We start from the raw sequence: 19,088 nt of genomic DNA, 5'->3' as shown, positions 1-19,088 counted from the left end.
TGAAAACACTATACTGTACCCCATGTTTGCATTAATGTATACAGCTATCATTTAATAAAAAAAAGTTTAACATTATAAAATTAACAAAAATAATATAAAACTCATATCCTGGTGAAAAAATAAATAAATAAATATTCACTAGCAGATTGCTGGATCAAATAGTGTACTTTTAATTCTTTGAAGAATCTCAATACTGTTTTCCAGAGAGATTGTACTAATTCATATTCCCATCAGGAATATATATAAGCATTCCTTTTCATCAAAGGCTACTAATTTGTGGACATTGATTTTATATCCTGAGACATTACTGTATTTTATCACTTCCAGGGGTCTTTTGGTTGAGTCTTTGGGGTTCTCTAAGTATCAGACCATATTGTTAGCAAAGAGGGAGAGTTTTCCTTTCTGTCCCCATTTGGATGCCTTTAGGCAAATATTTAATAGTGGGATTGCTGGGTCATATAAGTTCCATTTTTCCTTTTTATGAGAAATTTCTATTCTGTTTTCCATAATGGCTGTACTGATGTATATTCCCACAAATAATATATTTCCCTATTCTCTGCATGCTTACCAGCATTTGCTACTTTTTTTTTTCATTTTGATACTAGCCGCCTTAACGGGGATGAGATGATATCTCACTGTGGTCTTGATTTGCATTTCCCTGATGACGTGTGATGTCAATGATTTTTTCACATACTTTTTGGCCATTTGTATGTCATCTTTTGAGAAATGTTTATTCAGGTCATTTGTCTATTTTAATCAGATTATTTTTTTGCTATTGAGTTGTTTGAGTTCTTTATATCCTGGATATTAATTCCTTATTGGATGAACAGTTTGCAAATACTTTTACCCCTTCTGTAGGTTGTCTCTTCACTCTGTTGTTTGTTCCCATTGCTGTGCAGACACTTTTTAATTTGATATAATCACATACATCTATTTTTGTTTTTGTTACCTGTGCTTTTGACATCTTAACCGTAAAACCCTTGTCCAGACTGATGTCCTGAAATCTTTCCCCAATGTTTTCTTCTAGTAGTTTTATAATTTGGGTTCTTACATTTAAGTTTTTAATCCATCTTGAATTACATTTTTGCATATGGTAAGAGAAAGGGGTCTAACTTCCTTCTTTTGCAGATGGATATTCCATTTCCGCAGCACCATTTATCGAAGAGGGTGTCCTTTCCCCAGTGTATATGCTTGGCAACTTTATTGAAATCAATTTAGCTCTCTTTATATTGGACCTGCAATGATCTTTCCAACATACTAATTTGATTATGTCTCTTCCTAAACAGCTATCTTTAATGGCAACCTATTTCTTTGAAAATAAAGTCAAAACTGTTCCTTGACAAGACTCAAGACCCTTGTCAGTTTAATCCCTCCTCCTTCCTCAGCCTCATCTTTCACCTCTGTGTGCTTGCCTCTCCTCCCCCTTCTTTCTCACAATCTCTCCCTCTCTCCTCTCCCTGGCTTCCCCTCTTTTTCTCTTTCTTTCTTCATTTTTTCACTCTCTCTCCCTCTGTATCTCTTTCTCTCCTTCCCTCCCCTCGTGTCTTTCTCCCTCTTCTCTCTCTCTTCCCCTCTGTCTCCTCCTTTGTCCTCCCTCTCCCCTTCTCTCTCTCTCTCTCTTCTCTCCAATCCACTTTATGCTACTCATCTTCAACCTAATGTGTTTACTCACATGCTTTTCCACTCACTTCTAGGCCCTCATACTATGAAAATTGTTCATTTCCTTCCCCAATATTCCACTATATCACATAATCCTGAAGGACAGGGATTTTGACTTATCCCTGCACAAAGTAGGAACTTTAAGAATATTAGATATATAAGTGAATATTTAAGTGAATTATTGATGTTTTTATTTCACTGCACTTTGTTGAATATTATCTAACATTAAGTAGGTACTATATGTAAGACCTTATTTTAAGCTTCTTAAACATATCACTTCAGTTTATTCTGAAAAGTAGGTACTATTATATCTCTATCATACAGATAATGACTGAATCATGGATTTGTCTGCCTCAGTTACCGGCCTAATGTCATTCAGCTAGTGAGTAGTTCAATAGAGGCAGTCGTAAACCAAGGTGTTTACTTGTCACCCATATGCATGATATTTCGATGCACTCACAAGATGTGTCAGTGAGGCATGGTTGTGTGCAAACCAGATGGATTAACAGAAACAAAAGGGGCTCATGACACTGGGAAAAGAAAGACTTCTTGAGCAATAAGCAGAAGAGTTGAGGAAGGAGCTCAGCCAGGCAGGTGAGTGGTGGATGCTTTTTGTCCACGGGTGTAGCCACCATCAGCAGCATACTCCTGGATTGTATCAGGGGACCCAACGTCTATTTAAGAACACTTGAGCTGAGCCTTACTGTTCTATGTATCAAGGATACCAATAATACAATAAGACAAATTTTTTAAAGGGACCAACAAGATAGTGAAACAAAGAGACTTCAATGCATCAAGAGCTACATGAGCCAAAACAAACTGCAGTTAAAAGTGAAGTGGAGAAATGACTCCACCTTACATGCTAGTGTGGGCTGAGCACCTGTTGCAGGTGCCAGATAGAGAGATATTAAATGATGACAAAAATAGGGCTGCAGAGTCCTAGTATCCGGAGTTGGTAAGTACCAGAAAAATATGCCATTACAGAGATTTATGGGGCATGGAGGATGCACAGACTTTGCCTCCAACTGTTTTCCACATAGTAGCATTAAATGAATACTGGCTCCTGGCTTGTCCAGTACCATGGCACCTCAAGGTTTTCTGTAGGACACTTAGAAATGTAGTTCTTCTCTAGGCTCAAGACAGGGCTGAAGAGAATTATGAGAGCTATTTCAGAACAGATGTCAAGAGAGCCCTCCTCTCTGTGCTGAGAATCATCAAACACTCGCCCCATGCTTGCCAGGCAGAGTGACTGAGGCATGGGCTCCAGTGCACAGAGACAATGAGCTGGCTTCCTGAGGGACTCTCACGGCTGCAAACAAATTAGCTTTGATGGACTAGAGTGGCCTTTGCTCATTCTTCAGAAATATAGAGGTGTGAGCTCAGCCCAGTGCGGAGTTTAATTAAGGATGGCAGCTGGCATAGCAGGTCAGATGGCTCTGTGCTCTGTGCTCCATTCATATCACAAGTTGCTAGTTGCTTTTTGTTTTTCTCCAGATATTCCTGTTGCCCTGTTCCCTTTCTTACTACTGCCTGTGCATTGTTCTGTGTGCTGCTGGAGTTGCATGACCTTATTCCCAAGGACAGAGAGTCCAGGCAGGGACTATGCTAGAGAGAGAGAGAAAGGAAACAGTAAGGAAACTATGTAAACTACTGGCAGGTATGGTGCCCCAGTTTGAGATGCTCCTTCCCCATGCATGCCTTGTCCCTGTTTAAATGTACTGGTTTCCACTGGTAATGAAGTCATGACCACCTGGAGGCTTCCAAACCCTGGAGGGAAAGGATTGATCTAATATCAGCATGCCTGGCATCTGTGTTGTCTATTGATGGTTCTCCATCAGCACGGACGATGCAGCATGGATGATCCTGTTGCCTTTCCCAGAAAACCAAACACAAGAAGCAAAGAATGCTGACTGAGACTCATGCAGTCTCATCTAAGGGCAGCTCTGTAGCCCTTGCAGCTGTGAAGGGGTCTGTTTTAAAAAGAATGGAACAAACAGGTTTGTTGTAAAGGAACATTTGGCAAATAAGTTTGCTGAAAAGCAGCCTTTGAAGTATCAACTATAATTTTCCTGAACGGAAAATCTCCAGATCACATGCTCTCATGAAGCAGAGGAGGAGGAAATTTATATGCTTCCCATTCTGGGGACATGAAATCCAGGTAGGCTAGGAGTGATAGAAAAATCTCTGTAAAATCTCCTGAGATGGTATCAAAATGGTGTCATATTCTGGGAGACGCAGTTGGGTAATGTATGGTTATATCTTAAGATCTTTAGGGAAATGCTTTATCATATAATTGAAAGCTACTTGTAATGATGCTATATGTGCGCTAAAAACACTTCCTGCACGTTACGTTCTGCCCTTCATCACCAGCTGCCTGCTTCTTCATGTCCCATACAAATGAGTTAATTACCTGCTTCCAGAACAGACTTTGAAAACAAAATTGAAACAGGTATAAAATAAAGGCTATAATCCTCCTTGTGTTATAGTGTCTTCTTGGTTAATTTATTTTAATAAAAATAATTGGGAAAATTTCTGTAATGCCGGAGTTCTAAGAAGACTAGATTTTTAGGGCTCTTGAACAGAAAAGTTATTTAAGTAGAAAAGTACCCACACAAATCCTTAGTAGAAAAGTACATAGTAGACAAGTACTTAGTCCCCCATAGGTAGTAGCCCTTGGGATAGGATTACCCTTTCCTGGGTCGGGGGCCTTAAAATGTTAATAATGGAAAACCGTAGGCACATCCAGCAGCTCCATCATCTTATTTTTGAGAAGATTGAGGTTGGGAGGGGAAGAAGCAGGAGCAAACATTTGGAAATGAAAAGGAACTTAAAGATGGCCATTTCCCTTATCTTTATTTTAAAAATGGAAATGCTGAAGTCAGAGAGGTTATCTGAGGCTCAGTAGCAGACTTGCTCTCCTTTTCAATTAGAGCTCCGCAGAAACAGCTTTAATCTGTCTTGAGATGTAGGCATGGCTGTTGGGGACTGCTGGCTCTCATTCCTCATTCTGGCTATTCTCATGGTGTTGATGTTGTGACAGCATCATGTAGGAAACAGGACTGATGTGCAAGGTGATTGCAAGCTCCATTCCCAAGGGAAAGGGTGTGTCATGAAACTGGAGTGTAAACTCCTCAAAAGCAATGATTTTATGTTTCTTTGCATTTTTTCAGTCTCAAGCTCAGCATTTTACATCAATGTAGTACTTGAATATTTGCTGATCTGAAGTATTCCAGTTGTGAAAAAAATCTTTAATATTTTATTAGAGGCAGGAACACTGTGGGGTTAAGCGCATAGACTTTGGAGACAGACTGCCTGAATTTGACTCTGACTCAGCCAAACAGAACTCTTAACTAACAGTTCCTTGGCTATAAACTAGAATATTAATAGTCTCTATCTTACAGGACAGTTGTGAGGGTTGGATGAATTAATATAAGCAAAGCACATAGAACGTTGCCTGGCATAGAGGAAGTACTCAATGAATATTAGTTATTACTCATCACATGCAGAGAAGGCTGTCTTCATCTGTTGCTGAGAAACGTGCCCAAACAGACATAAATATCATGATACTAACTGATCACTGTTAGCTGATACTTATCAATTAGAATGACTATTGTAAGGCCATCAATTATTAAAGTTCCTGAAATTTCTTTGCTCAAACTATATTTATATTATTCTTAACACCCTCTATTGCCTATGTTTATACTTTGATACCCTGGTTTTCTGGAATAAGTAATTCTCTGTTTTGGTCACTCTTGTCTGGAGCCGTGTTCTAGTCCACTTCCCTCTTCCAGATTATTAGGTGTGAGAGTTCAGTGACTCTCTTCTTTGGTCCCTCTAGCCTTTCTGCTTGTCTCTTTTTCAGCAGGGCTGTGTGTGCTTTCACATATGTACTCCCAGCCCTCTCTCAAATTGGTCCCAGCATCTTAGTCACTGGTCCCTTGACACTTGGGGCTTTTTTTCTTCTACCCTTTAGAATCCAGTTTAAAAGCCATTGTAACTTGGATAAGGGAAGGCCACCTTTTTGCATTCCTATTCACCCATCCAACTGTCATTTTGATTCATAAGCTCTTTGCCCTTGAGATGTTATTGTGTGACTGATCCCTGACTGATGTGAGTTGGCATCCTCATTCTGGTTTTATTTCCACAGTATATTCCTCCAGATCTTTGCGTCTGCAATTTCGTGCTGGAACAGTCCCTGTCTGTCAGAGCCCTGCAGGAAATGCTTGCCAACACAGGTGAAAATGGCGGTGAAGGGGTGAGTACCTGAATTATATCCTAGGTTGGGACTGGGACACACCACAGCCCACAAGCACATTCTACATTTCATCCCTCCAATTTTGCACAGAAACATTTAGGACCCTTGAGATGGAGATAGGAAATCTTTATCCCTGGGTGTAGATTCCTCTTCTTCAGCAACCTTCCTCCTGCTTCCTTTGGAATAATCAGCTCCCACCAGAAAACAGAATAAATCATCACTAATACTGCCTGAGCAAGGGCATTGAATACTGAACCTACTCATCTCCCCTACCCCAGAATTCACTAGGGAATGTGGAGAGGCTGAGAAGGCCTTGAGATTAGGCAGTTCTTCCTTCCTGGGAAAATCTCACTGAGAATTTATGACTGCCCTAATGGAGTATAACCAGGTTACAACAATTTGATGAGGATTTTCTGTAGAACTCATGGTCTTTGACATGGCCCTAGGATCTAATGATCTCAATCATGATGAGCAAATACAGAATAGTCTTGAGTTTCTATGGTCAATAAAATGGTCCTTAAGTGTTTAAGAATGCTCCATATTTCCTGTATCTAAAGGTCTTTGGGGCAAGACTTTGGCCCTATACTTCAGGATAATTTTGACTCTTCCCTTCTCTAATGGCCTAGTTTCATTTACATCCATTTATCATCAAATACTTTAATCTTACTGCCTGAATATCTCAAATTCACCTACTCCTCTCCACCCTCCCACGCCTCCATACTCTATTAGCTGACTGTCCTCCACCTTCTGGTCAGTGCAGCTGCCTGCTAACTGCTTTGTTCCTTCTGTACTTACCTGCTCTTCCCATTTTTTCACTCAGCAGTCATAGCCTTCTTTCCAAAGCGCAGATCTAATTATTACACTGCCCTGTTTCAAAATCCTTTGTCTTCCCATGACCTTCAGATTAATTCCAAATTTCAAAACAAAACATAAAGCCCTTAATGATTTGGGGGGGCCCTGGTCACCTTTCCTAACCTACCTTTTATCACATCCCACCCAGCACCCAATATCTCAGCCACACCCAGTTCCTTCCCCTGCTTCAGACATGCCTCAGTGTATGTTACCTTTGCCTCTGATCCTGTGTATCATTGATCATTGATCTCCTCTGCATGGAACAGCTTTCCTCCTCCCCTCTTTCTTCCCTTATGTAATCCCTACTTACCCTTCAAGAAACCAGTCTAGATATTAGATCAGCAGAAAAGCTTCCAGTGATCCCATGAGTCCATGGCTTGGGCAACATTAAGCACTTTTCCTATCATAGTTCTTATCACTCTGTGCTGTAATTGCAACAGGAGCTATAGGAGAACTTATTGTCTTTCTCCTGTACTGGAGAGGACACTGCCTGTGGGTAAGAACTGTTTGCAGTTACCTGGTAGCACAGTTTATTGTTATTTAACTTGCACGAACTCCTACATAATGGAAGTGTCTCATTTGTGGTAGGAGAGACGATGACCACGAAATCAAGAGAATCACTGTTTCCACTGTGGTCATCTTCCAGCTCTCGGGTGATCTCAGGCATGTCTTCTAATCTCTCGGGGTTGTGGTGTTTTCACCTATAAAATTAGGATATTTAATTAGATCTCCAGGATCCATCACACCAAATACTTGTGATTCTTCCCTTTCTTGGTTTACAGTAACGTGATAATATGCTTTAGTTAGATGCCTGAGACTAGCTTTGCTTTGTTCCTTGGAGCATTAACACAGGTGAGATTTTTGTTCATTTCATGTTCACCTCATTCTGGATTCACTTCCCCTCCCCACCACTGACCTCAGTATCTCGTGTTTTCTGCAAACCCTCAAAGATTTCCAGGGGAGTGAAATAATTTTGTAGATTGAGCACTCTTTATCCAAGTCTCATAATATATGAAATCTTTGAGGAGGAGACCTGGTTCATTTTAAACATCACCACATTCAGTATTAAACAAAATCCGCTAGACCTAGGCTACTCATAGCCCCAGGATAGAAATTTAGAAGATAGAGAGATGCTGTGTTAATTGGAGAATTATTTATTGGTTATTCTCTTACATTGTTTTGTTCAAAAAGTGTATTTCATAGGACTTTTTTTTATCATTTAGCTTTCATGGTTCAGAGAGTCCTAGAAATGAGAAAGTAGATTCGAAAGTTCTGTTTCTTTGTTGCCAAGAACTTAATAGTCTTAACTTGGTTTGCCTTAAAAAGGAATAAGTAATAATTCACTTTCCAAATAGAATAGAAAGGCCAACTTAATAAAATTGAACACTGAGTTTTAGAACATAAAACCTACCTATTATACTAGGCATGTTATAGAAAAAAGTTTATTCAATATAGGTATATATTTCAGGAGTCATGAGATTTATAATAATCTAGAGTTTACAATATAAGAAGCAAATGCATTAAATCTTATTGGAAGAATTTATTCTCTTTGAAACTTGAATGCAAAATAAATAATCCATGACATTTTTTTACTATCCATTGGATAACAAAGATCGCCATGTCGGGTCAGACTCTAAAATTTCACAGGTCATCTCGCCTTTTTGTGCCATTTTACCAAAGATAAGACAGATCTAATAGCTATTTCCCATCTTGACACATTTATTACTGTTATTATTATTCGCTAGCTATCTCAGACGTTGAGGGAAGAGACTTGAGAAAGGAAACAGAGCACAGATGGTATTCTTTTTAAATCATATTATTTTATTATTCATTGCTGGCTTTACAGACTAGATCCTTGGGCAGCAGCCTCAGACTTTAGAACCCTTTGGGACTCTCTCACAAGTCCATCTGGGCTCTCAGCCTTTAGTATGAGAAATACTATTTTTACATCATCTCTTGTGTCTGATTGTTTTGCTTTTCTGAAGCGATTACTGTACACGCTTCCTATTAGTCCTTAATTTGATTTTAAAAGATAGTATTCAGCAGGGAAGAAAAGGAAAAAGAGGAAAAATGACAGACCACAGTGGTTCTCTGGAGAGCCTGGGGATGTTTGAGTGAGATGAGGCCTCTTTTGCACACCACTCCGCTCTGCTTGGAAATAGCTGTTCTTTTGAATAGATATCACTTTCGCTAATGATCCTGACTGCCACCAAACGGGCTGCTGTGAAGAGTGTAAAGTTTCCTCTTAGTCACACATTGGTTCCTAGGGTGGTGCTTGTTCACTGCTTTGTAGCAACTGGACGTCTTGAAGAATGACTCCGGTTGTTGGCTCACTGACACAATGAGTATACGAAAGTCTTTTTGCAAACATTTACAGTTCCACGCAATGTCTTTTGCTAACAAAGAAAACAAAGGTGCCCGGCCAAATTGAACAGCAGAGTTTTTTTTTTAAAAAAATTATTATTGAAATGTCCTCAGCTCCAGCCTGGGGTACATAGCCAGCTTATGTTCAGAAGGAGAGTAAATGAGAATGAGGACCTGGGAGCAGAGGACGTTTGGTGCCTCTCAGAGTCTGCCCTAGCTAAGCTCATCCTTGGATCATTTTACCTCTGATCTAATCCTATCTAATTTTATTCTGGGGAAAATTACCAAGGGATAGATGCTTGGCACAGTGGCCACTTTTGAAGTGAAATTCCCGCATACAAATGTAATTTTCACATTTCTGATTGGTGGGATCTATGGCATATGGAATGTCCAGCACATTCAGCGGGACGTGGGGCCAAAAGAGATGTCACCATCTCCCTTTTAGCCTTCGATTTCCATCATCCTCTAGAGGTGACTTTTCAGTGAGAACAAGCAACATTTGTAGTGGGAAAAGCTCAGTCTTCAGAGTCAGGCAGATATATTTTAATTCCAGCCTATACTGGACCAGGTGACCTCTGTGCCTTTCTGTGCCAAATTTTTCTGTGCTTGCTTTCCACATCTTCAGAATGCCGGCTACTTCATAGGACAGGGTGAATGCGACAGGAGATCAGTGCCAACAACTCCCTGTGAGTGTGAAAACAAGTAACAGTTCCTCTCCTCATCTCTGGTCCACATCTTCCTGTCTCCGACACTTTGAGACTATTCACACTACCTCAAAGGAAGGAGAGTCCCATGCTGTATGCCCAGGGCCATGGGAAATGTGCAGCCACTATCTCCAAATGGGTTTTGACATGAACTGGCATAATGCTTATGGAAATGAAAGGCCTTTATCAATGCCATTTCAGTACTGTTTCTGATAAGGTTTTCTCTGCAAGTTTACTTCCTCAATGTCAGACCTTTACAACTAAAAAGAGGCATGAAATAGAAATAGAAAATGAACTAATGTTATAGTTGCCATGTGCATGATACACTTTAGCCATGTCCAGAATACATAAGATCATAAGTCATTCAGATGCTCACCTACCTGGTACGCTAACACACAGCCTTCTCACCTTGATTGGGAAATGTCATCTGGAAAGATATTATTTCTGCAAGAACCTTTATCACAGATGTCCTCCCTGAGAAGTTCTTTATTTTTCTGTATTACTTACATGATAGTCTCATTAACTCTAAGAAAGAGCTCGGGCCCCCTTGACTCGCCCTTGTCTTTATGGTGGGGAATATTACACACAGCACAGTTGCTAGAGAAATGCACGTGTGGTGTGGCACATTTGTCACCTGTCACTGCTTCCTGAGGATGACATGCCCATGACTGCTAGAGTTCATTTCCTGGCATCATGTGACCTTGTAAGTGACCAGTGAAGCATAAATACACGTTAGACTGTGTTCATATAAGGGTCTTTATGCTACATGTTGTGAGATACCTTGCAGCCAAGTTCAGGACATTTATTCATCCTATATAAAGTCACATAACATTTAGTGACAGGTGGCAACATCATTAAAGATGTGGCAAGTGATCTACAAATCAAAATAGATGTTGATGAGGGAATTAGACCCTGGCTATGCCCTCTGGCCATGGCCAGATTCTCCAGATGCGAACTCATCTAGAGTGAAGAAGACTAATGCACATGGAGTCCTTGCCTCTTTCTTCCTGGGTCCCTGCATTCCCACCACCCTTTTTATATCATAGCGGAGAGGGGGTACCACCATCATTCTGATTTAGTCTCTCATTCTGAGATTTTTGTCTTTCTTTTATAATTGTCAGAAAAAAAACTCAGTGTGAGAATTTATTTGGCTATATGTATGAGGTGGGAACAAAACTGATGGAGAACCGTGTATGTAACTCTAAATAAACCTCAACTTCATTTATAGTCTTTTTTTTTTTTTTTTGCAGTTTTTTGGCTGGAGCCAGGTTTGAACCTGCCACCCCCAGTATATAGGGTTGGTGTCCTACTCCTTGAGCCATAGGTGCCACCCATTATGGTCCTTTTTTCAAAAAATTACATTTTTTAAAAGAGAGAAACAAATCATTTAATCAGTCAAGTCTAACAGCAGGCATTGATTATACTTCAGAATAGTTCATAAGCTCTCCTGTGCAGAAAAAGTCCAGAGTCCCTAACAAACACACTGTGATATCCTAGGTCTTGTCCATTCGTGCATCAAGGCCTCACAGGGCAGCCAGGATGCCTTGAAATAACTGCACTGGTTGTTAAAAGTCTGCGCTTCCTTTGTGCTGGCTAGCAAGAACCTGCTTGGTGTCCCCACTCGGGACCACCCTGTCCCAGTGCCAGTGCCCTCCTGCTACTTAAATGATAAGAACAGAGCACCACATCATTAAATTCTTAACTCACTTGACCTTGCTTTTCTTTGGAAAAGGAGAAAAAAAATAAAATTCTAGTTTTGGATGCTACCCTTTCCTTTTTATAATCTATGGCTGGTCACCCACACCTTCTGCAGAAATAGTAGTTATATGTTCACAAAATAACAAATCTATTTGGTAAAATTGCTCTTACATGCACACACTCATTGAAACCTGTTCTTTAAAATCTGCCCTGTGTTAGAGTGCACCTTACAGATTTAGTTGTGAGAGGCAGCCTGTTTGGATGGCAAACTGGTTTAGATTTGGTGCTAACATTGCCACCACCACTACCTCTGGGCTCTGGGTTTCATCATCTCCAAATGATGAGATCACTTAGATACCGATTCCCTTTGTCCAGTATGTGATGGTTGTAATATACCAAGTTAAATGTTAAGGGTACCAAGTGAGACACCTCAGAGAAGTGAAGCTATCTCCCATCACGGATTAGCTCTGTGGAAATGTTAGCCTGTTTCTCTTAGCTGTTATTTTTGGGAACTTGCCTCCCAATTAAAGGTGGCTGCACACTTAGAAACGTGTTGCCAGGCAGCTCATTTTACCACTGCTTTGCAATTAAGAGAACCACATGCCTGTGGCCTTATTTTTTTTTTTATATACTTAGATAGAATAAATAAGTATACTTATTCTCTTTCTGCTTTGGTGTGGACGATAAACATGTTTCCAAAGTACATCCAAGATGGCAACCCTAAACCATTAAGTGTTAACTATGTAATTTTAAGGTGTTTTTTTTTCTTTAAGTCATGATGTTCCTATAAATTTTTCCATATTCTTATGGAAGATTATGGGATATGTCCTGGACATTTGACAGGACTTCTTTCCTTAAAAATCCAGGTATTATCTTGAGAAATTAAATATTATTGCAAATAAGACCTCTCCAAACTAAAGTTTTGGTGAGTTTTTCCAGACTAAATTGTCATCAAACATGTTTTTCCTCTTTTCCATTCCTTCCCCTCTACTGTTCTTTCTCATGTTATGCTATGATTTTAGGATTTTATGCTGCTGTAATGGATTTTAATGTTTCCTTGCTAAGCTGATATTTATGAAGGTATGTGCCAATAACTCACATTTCATTTTTGGACTGGCCGTATGATTTTTAGTTAAACTATGCCATCTGGAAGACCTTACTTAATGGTAAGAAAGCATCCTCTTTGGTGCAGGGAAAATATGATCGATTGATTGATTATTTGCAGTATTTCTCAGAAAAATCCCAAATTGTCTGATGTACTGACCATTTTTCCTGGGTTGTTTTTTTTAATGTAATTGTGAAAAAAATACTGTAACCAGCTTAGAATACAGCACATGACTTGTTTATAATTTCTCTATGATATCAGCACTGTACTGGAAAAAATTAAAAATAAAAACAAACTTTCTATCCAATGCCACTGGTAACGTCCAGCTAAGGTAACAACATATTTACCAGGTAGGAAACCCACTCCCTTTCTCCTCACTGGTTTTTTCCTCTGTAGTGAGGATCAGTAGATTCCTCACGTAAGATGAAAGCTTTCAGAAAGGCTTGGAGCACTAAAATATCCATTTCCTGTTTTGTTTTTGATTTTGCTAGCTCAGTGACCTCTCGGAATGGGTATGTTATCACGCCTTCCGTACACATGTTCTTTGCATGGACAGCTGACTCGCGCTGTATTTGTAATAAAATGGGTCTTGCCCTTGTGAGTGCTCTTCAGGGCAGTTTCCATTCTTTGTGCCGCTGCAATTGAAAAAACAAAACACAAAAACAAAAAACCGCCCTTGCACCTCACACTTCAATCTTGTGGAATGAAAGGTGGCTGCACACTTAGAAACGCGTTGCCAGGCAGCTCATTTTACCACTGCTTGGCGATTAAGAGAACCACGTGCCTGTGGCCTTATTTTTTTTTTTTTTTTTTTTTTTTTTTATACTTCAAGATACTGAAAGTTGTTTCTCAAAGTCTGTCCTTCTTCCCCCCAAGGTGGGGTAGATGGCCTGTGATCATAGGTCTGGCCCTGGTAAGACGACAGGAGTGTGCAGCCTCGCCTTCCCGCCAGCTTCTCCGCTTCCGACTCTTCCGCCGCTATTATGCAACTCCAGCTCTGCTGTTCCACCAGGCTGGAATTCATAATAAAAATGGAAAAAGCTAGTTCACTCTTTTCCCTTCCTCTTGCAATACCCTCCTCGTGAACCAGCAGAAGAAGCGAATGCTAATTTCAACAGTTCAGAACAGCCATTAAGGTTAACTAGCTTTTTACATTTCTTCATATGCTGAGTAGAAGGCTTTTCAAGTGGAGGAACCCGGAAAATGAATTTTGAAAGCTCCAGACTCTCAAGTTCCCCCACTTTCCGAATGTAGTGCTTCAGTTTCAGTGTAATTGCCTTTCCTTTGGTGAAACTGGCTTACTCTGGAGTTGTCCCCCCATGTCTGAGGTCAACATGCCTGTTTGATGCTGGTGGGGTTTGCAAATATGGTAACACTTAGCTTTGCTAATGTTACGGCAAACTCCGGAGTGCTTTCCGTTCTTGCTGTAGACATTGGAATGCTCTGTTAGAATAGGCTGTCATAATGATTTCGGTTATCTTAGAAAGTCTGAGCTTCCTCCCCGTGGCTGGACTAAAGGTGTTTTTGGGTTTTGGTAGTGGTGGTGAGAGTGGTGGGCTTTTTTACATTTTAATTCTAAACAATGTAAACATCTTTGTTAAAGTTTCATAGAGGAGTGAGGAGGGATTGGGGTATCTAAGTTTTCTCCAGCATATAAGATGTAGGCAGTTTATTAGTCAGGGGAATGTTTTGAAACGGGTCTCATTCTTGCTCAAGCTGATCTTGAACTCCTGAGCTCAAAGGATCCACCCTCCTCGGCCTCTCAGGGTGCTGTGATTACAGGCATGATGAGCCACCATACCTAATCTGTTGCTTACTTTCTAAACTTATGACTTGGTTTTAGGAATTTTCAGAATTACTCCTAGGGCACAAAATTCTCCGGATTCTTTTAAGCAATATTTGTATTGATGCAAAGTAGTTTCAGGGTACATGGAATAATTGAATACGTTCATATAATTTGTAAAGATCAAGTCAGTGCAAACCTCCCGATTTTACAGTTTTCAGTGAGTACAGATGACTGAACTGTAATTGCCAAGGCATTGTCAGTCCATCGAGTGGAGAGAGCTACGGTGCTGAGCAACGCTAAGGGCCTGGGAGCAGCTGACCTAGGCCACCAGGCGAATGAGCAGCAGCTGTCCCCAGTTCATTGCTTCTTCCAGGCAGCCCCGTGGACTATGTGGAGCAGGTGAAGAAGCAGAGATGTGCAGACCCTGGCTTTATTGGCTGTACAGGTTCCAGTCACTGTCAGTGGAAGAAACAACAGTCTACAGCACTTTCAGACTCTCTCAAGGAAGCAGTCTCGAGTGAACCTGTTCTCTGGACCTCCAATTCCTTCCTCACAGCCTGGCTCTTTTCCTGTGGCACAAATCCCTTCTGAGCGCCTGACTACATCTCTCCCCCGTGGAGCTACCTAGGCCCCTGCTAACATTATTTATTACATTTGCAATTTTTTATTAGATCGTGCCGTTTCCAGGGCAACCAGGAATGCTAAGTTCACTGTGCTGGATACCTGGTCGGGGCAGATCCAATTCTAACTGGTTTGTTGGTTTTGATCCTTGCAGGGATTTTAAAAATCTTCATGCTTGCAGGAACGCAGCACATTCCTCTGTTCTGCCAGTCCATTTCTCCATTCGTCTCTTCATCACGGCTCAATGATTTGTACACTTTTTCCTAAATATGTTAACTTCATTGTAATGCAATTAACCTGGGTATTTTTCCTTTTACGTGTGTAATAGATATGGTAGCATTTCCCCACATTTATACTTGTTTTTCTAAACTTAGCCTCCTATATAAAAGGAATTTATGTCTTTTGAAATTTCATTTCTTTGCCCTCTAGGGTACTCTGTTACTAAAATATAATTCTAACAGAGAGAAAAAAAAAATAGCCTCTATTAGTTTGATTTCTTGTACTAAACTGTATTTTAAAAGATCAGTGGCTTCAAGCTCTTCCTCTGAGAAATCATGTCCCAATTGCTACTTTTTGCAAAATGTGCCAAAATAATCAATAAGTTTCCATAGTCCGCCTTTCTCCATCTTTCATTCAGTAAGGACTATTTTAATTTGTTTTCAGGTTGTAGCACAAAACACAGGTTTATCTACCCCCCAATGATCCTGTCTTTAACATACATATTTATCCCTCTAACGAAAAGACTTCCACATCCATAATATCTACTCTAAATGTACTCACTTGATCCAGAAAAGAATCTTATGCCAAATCCAATTTTTCCTTACAAATCCTAGTGGGTTCCAAAGGCAGGGAGATGCTGAGTCAGATAATATGCTATCCCTAGTGTTTATAAAACCCCCGAGAGAGGTCCAGCTATCTTCAGAATGTGAATTTTGTAAACCAAGAGATAAAGCTCCTGTGATTTTTCTTGGACTGGCTTTTAAATAAGAATATGATCACCATATTCACCAGTAAGAAAAAACCTGGGCTACCTCATTAGCAAAATTTGTATCGAGAGCTAAATGCATTACCTAGACTTCTCCTGCCTTCTAAATAGCCTTTTAAACAGGACTGTCAGGATTTAAACTAAGAGTCACTTCTGTTGCACTGGATCAGAAGCTCCCACGGACAGTGAGGGGACCATTTCACAGGTGCCACCCACTCCTGCTTTAGTATCATCTTGGATTCACATCTCTTTTAAAATACCCAACTGCCACCATGTTCTTCCAAAATACAGTTGTCATCTTCACTTGCAGGTTGAGGTCCTCCTTGCTCGGCCCAAGGGAACACAAGTTAACCTTTCTAGCATTACTGCTGATATCCCTGAGAGCACCCTGCTTCCTTGCAGCAATGAGGTGGCCCAGGCCTGTCTTAACTTTTCTACTGCAAAACATAAAATTGGGCAACTCTTTATCCCTTCTTCTCTTTCACAGAGAGTAACACTGGAAACCAAACTCTAGCGTTAGGAATGTATATCTCATCGCCCCACTGTGACCAGGCTGGAAACAAACTGAGATTGGGAGAGGTCGTGTGACACCTGAGGTTTCTTAAATCACCTTCCTGGCGAAGGGAGACCCATTACTGATTTTTATGAGAAACATGAATTTAAAGTTACTCATGTTAGTAATTCTAACAGAGTTCTAGCCTTCCTTAGTTTTTCTGCCTTATTTAAATATGAATTCTATAAATAAGAGCTTATGCAGTTCTTTTCTCTTCTCTCTGAGGTCGCAGAGTTCAGAGGTGGTCCTCTGCAAGGTGGTCCTTAGCTTTGCTATACTGCGCTTATCTTTTCTCCTCTGTTTGTTAGGAAGCATTTGTGGAGCCCCTGCTGTGCCTCCTTCCCCTCCTCTGGTTTCATGCCATTGTTTCTTAGGGTGTCAAGAAAGATCTACATTCTCGATTCTTCAAGCTGCAAAACAGCCATAGGTGCATATTGATTCCGGGACAGTGAGACCATTGCCAGTGACTAGTATACTCTGGCCTGGCTCAGGTCGGTCTGTCCCTCTGGCTTTCACCCTCGCTGTGGACCATTACAAACCCCTTCTTTTAGATAACATATTTCCTTCTTCAGGTTCCTGAAGATCATTCCTAGTCAACAGCAGTTCCTCCCAGTGGAAAGGGCACAGATCAGCGGCAAAGTTCTTTTCGGCACCAAGACATCACGCTACGTTCATGGTAACCACCAACCCCCTGGGAACTGAATGACTCTTTTTCTGTCTCCATGGAAGGCAGCAAACATCAGCACAACTGAGATTTCATTTTATTATTTTTGTGGATTTTTTTTTCAAACTGTCAACTGTGCTTAATGTTTTTGAGCTACCGCCACCACCTCCTTCTCTCCCAGGGCTCTGCAGGTGCTACTTTCGTGATGCCTCCTTCTCTGGCCACAAAGCCTCCACCGTGTCTTGAAACTCTGGGGAGCCAGGTTGTACTGTCAGCCCCACTAGGTTATCCTCCCGATGAGTGATAAATCTGCTGTCTGCACAATAGGGAGAAAATATGTCAGATGTGGCTCACTCTATTCAGGTCACAGCTTCCATTCACAGATCAGCGAGGAGACTTTTTTATTTTAACTGTTATTTTTCCGTTTGACAGAAGAGCTAGTGGATGAGAGGAGCACTTGGATCCAAGCCAAGCTCCTGAAAGGTGGGCTTTGGAAAGCAGCCACGTGAATAGCACCGTCCAAGTGTTAGCTCTAAACAACTCAGGATACTAACCCCGCGGATGCAAAGAGGGAAGCAGGATGTTATGAATAAGCGTGTGGAATGCTGCAGTGCACCCTTCAGGGCCGGGATCTGAAAGCTCAGGAATCGGCATGAGAACATAGAGTCAGAGGTGACTCATTCAAGAGAGGGGCGACCAAGTAGTGAGAGCAGGAAGAACTTTCCTCCTAAACTGCTTTGCCCTTTGCCATTAACTCTACCTCTTTGCAGGCTCTGTAGAGCCCAGACAGGTGAAGAGCAAGGTGCAGCTTGTCCTGTGGTAGTTTTATAAGGATCCAGCTGACCTTCAATGTTGTGAAGATGGTAGGATCCTGGGGCAAGCCTGGAACGCTTCCTCTATTAAGCTTGCGTTATCTGGAGTCCTCACCACACGTAATTGCCGTAGGGATTTGTGTATGTGTGACAGAAGAGCTGAGAAAGACACAGAAAGAGTCACATCTTAGTCCTAAAGCCATCGAGGACAAGGGGAAGCAATCGCTTTTGTCCTTTGCTGCTTTGGGGTTCTGAGGAAATATTAAAAGGAAAGCCCAGACCTGGTCCAGAGTCAGGTTCTGAAAACGGGGTACTCGCTGACACTCTGAAATGAGTGTAAGGCTGATTACTTGGATGAAGGGTCCAGCATGGCTATGGAAGACCCAAGGGGTGGCTGGCAAGTCTAGTTGTGTGTCAGAATTACCTAGTAGCCCAGGCCCCACCATGGGCCCATCAAATCAGAATCTTATGAAAATGGCCCAGTTTTTATGTTTATTTTGTTCTTGTTCCATGTTCGTTTTTAAAGCTCCTCTATTTATTGTGGTCTGAAGCTGGGACTGAGGGCCACCTCTCTAGGACAAGCCCATGACAGTTTCCAAAGAATGATGGTGTTACTCCCAGAAGAGGATAGGTCCACACACAGCTGTGAGATACTAGGAGCACCCGTTTTCCTTCCTATCCACAGGCCCATACACCAAGACCCTTGAACATCACCTTCTCCACCCAAGCTCACTCCTTATACTTCAAGAAAAAAATCAAGCTGCTTGGTCTGGGAATATGAACTTGGCCTGAGGCTCATCACATGGATAGAGAGAGAACAGATGAATCAGTCTCCATCCAACAAGATCATAGCTAGAAACACCACAACAAGGATATAGGGATAAAGAGAATAGAGGTTGGTTGATACAAGACAGCCAGGAGGAAAATTAGGTTTAAGGCCTACAAGAAAGAGGGAACAGCATCAGATAACAAAATACAATCAATGTGATCTTCTGCTTTATAGCTCATGTGGGTAGAGATGTTTACACAG

General features: G+C 41.1%; 1 protein-coding gene across 1 annotated transcript in view; it reads left to right on the top strand.

Annotated features, from left to right (window-relative positions):
- Positions 1 to 19,088, top strand: part of RYR3 (ryanodine receptor 3) — a 362,708-nt gene that overhangs the window by 30,763 nt on the left and 312,857 nt on the right. Inside the window, exon 3 of the mRNA XM_012806300.1 lies at positions 5,807 to 5,914. Within this exon, the coding sequence (XP_012661754.1) occupies positions 5,807 to 5,914 (108 nt within the window). The remainder of the gene's footprint in view (positions 1 to 5,806; positions 5,915 to 19,088) is intronic.

The sequence above is a fragment of the Otolemur garnettii genome, unplaced genomic scaffold, assembly GCF_000181295.1.
Source record: "Otolemur garnettii isolate 467f Iridium unplaced genomic scaffold, OtoGar3 scaffold00050, whole genome shotgun sequence".
In the NCBI taxonomy this organism is placed as follows: Eukaryota; Metazoa; Chordata; class Mammalia; order Primates; family Galagidae; genus Otolemur; species Otolemur garnettii.
This window is presented reverse-complemented; position numbering and strand designations above follow the sequence as displayed.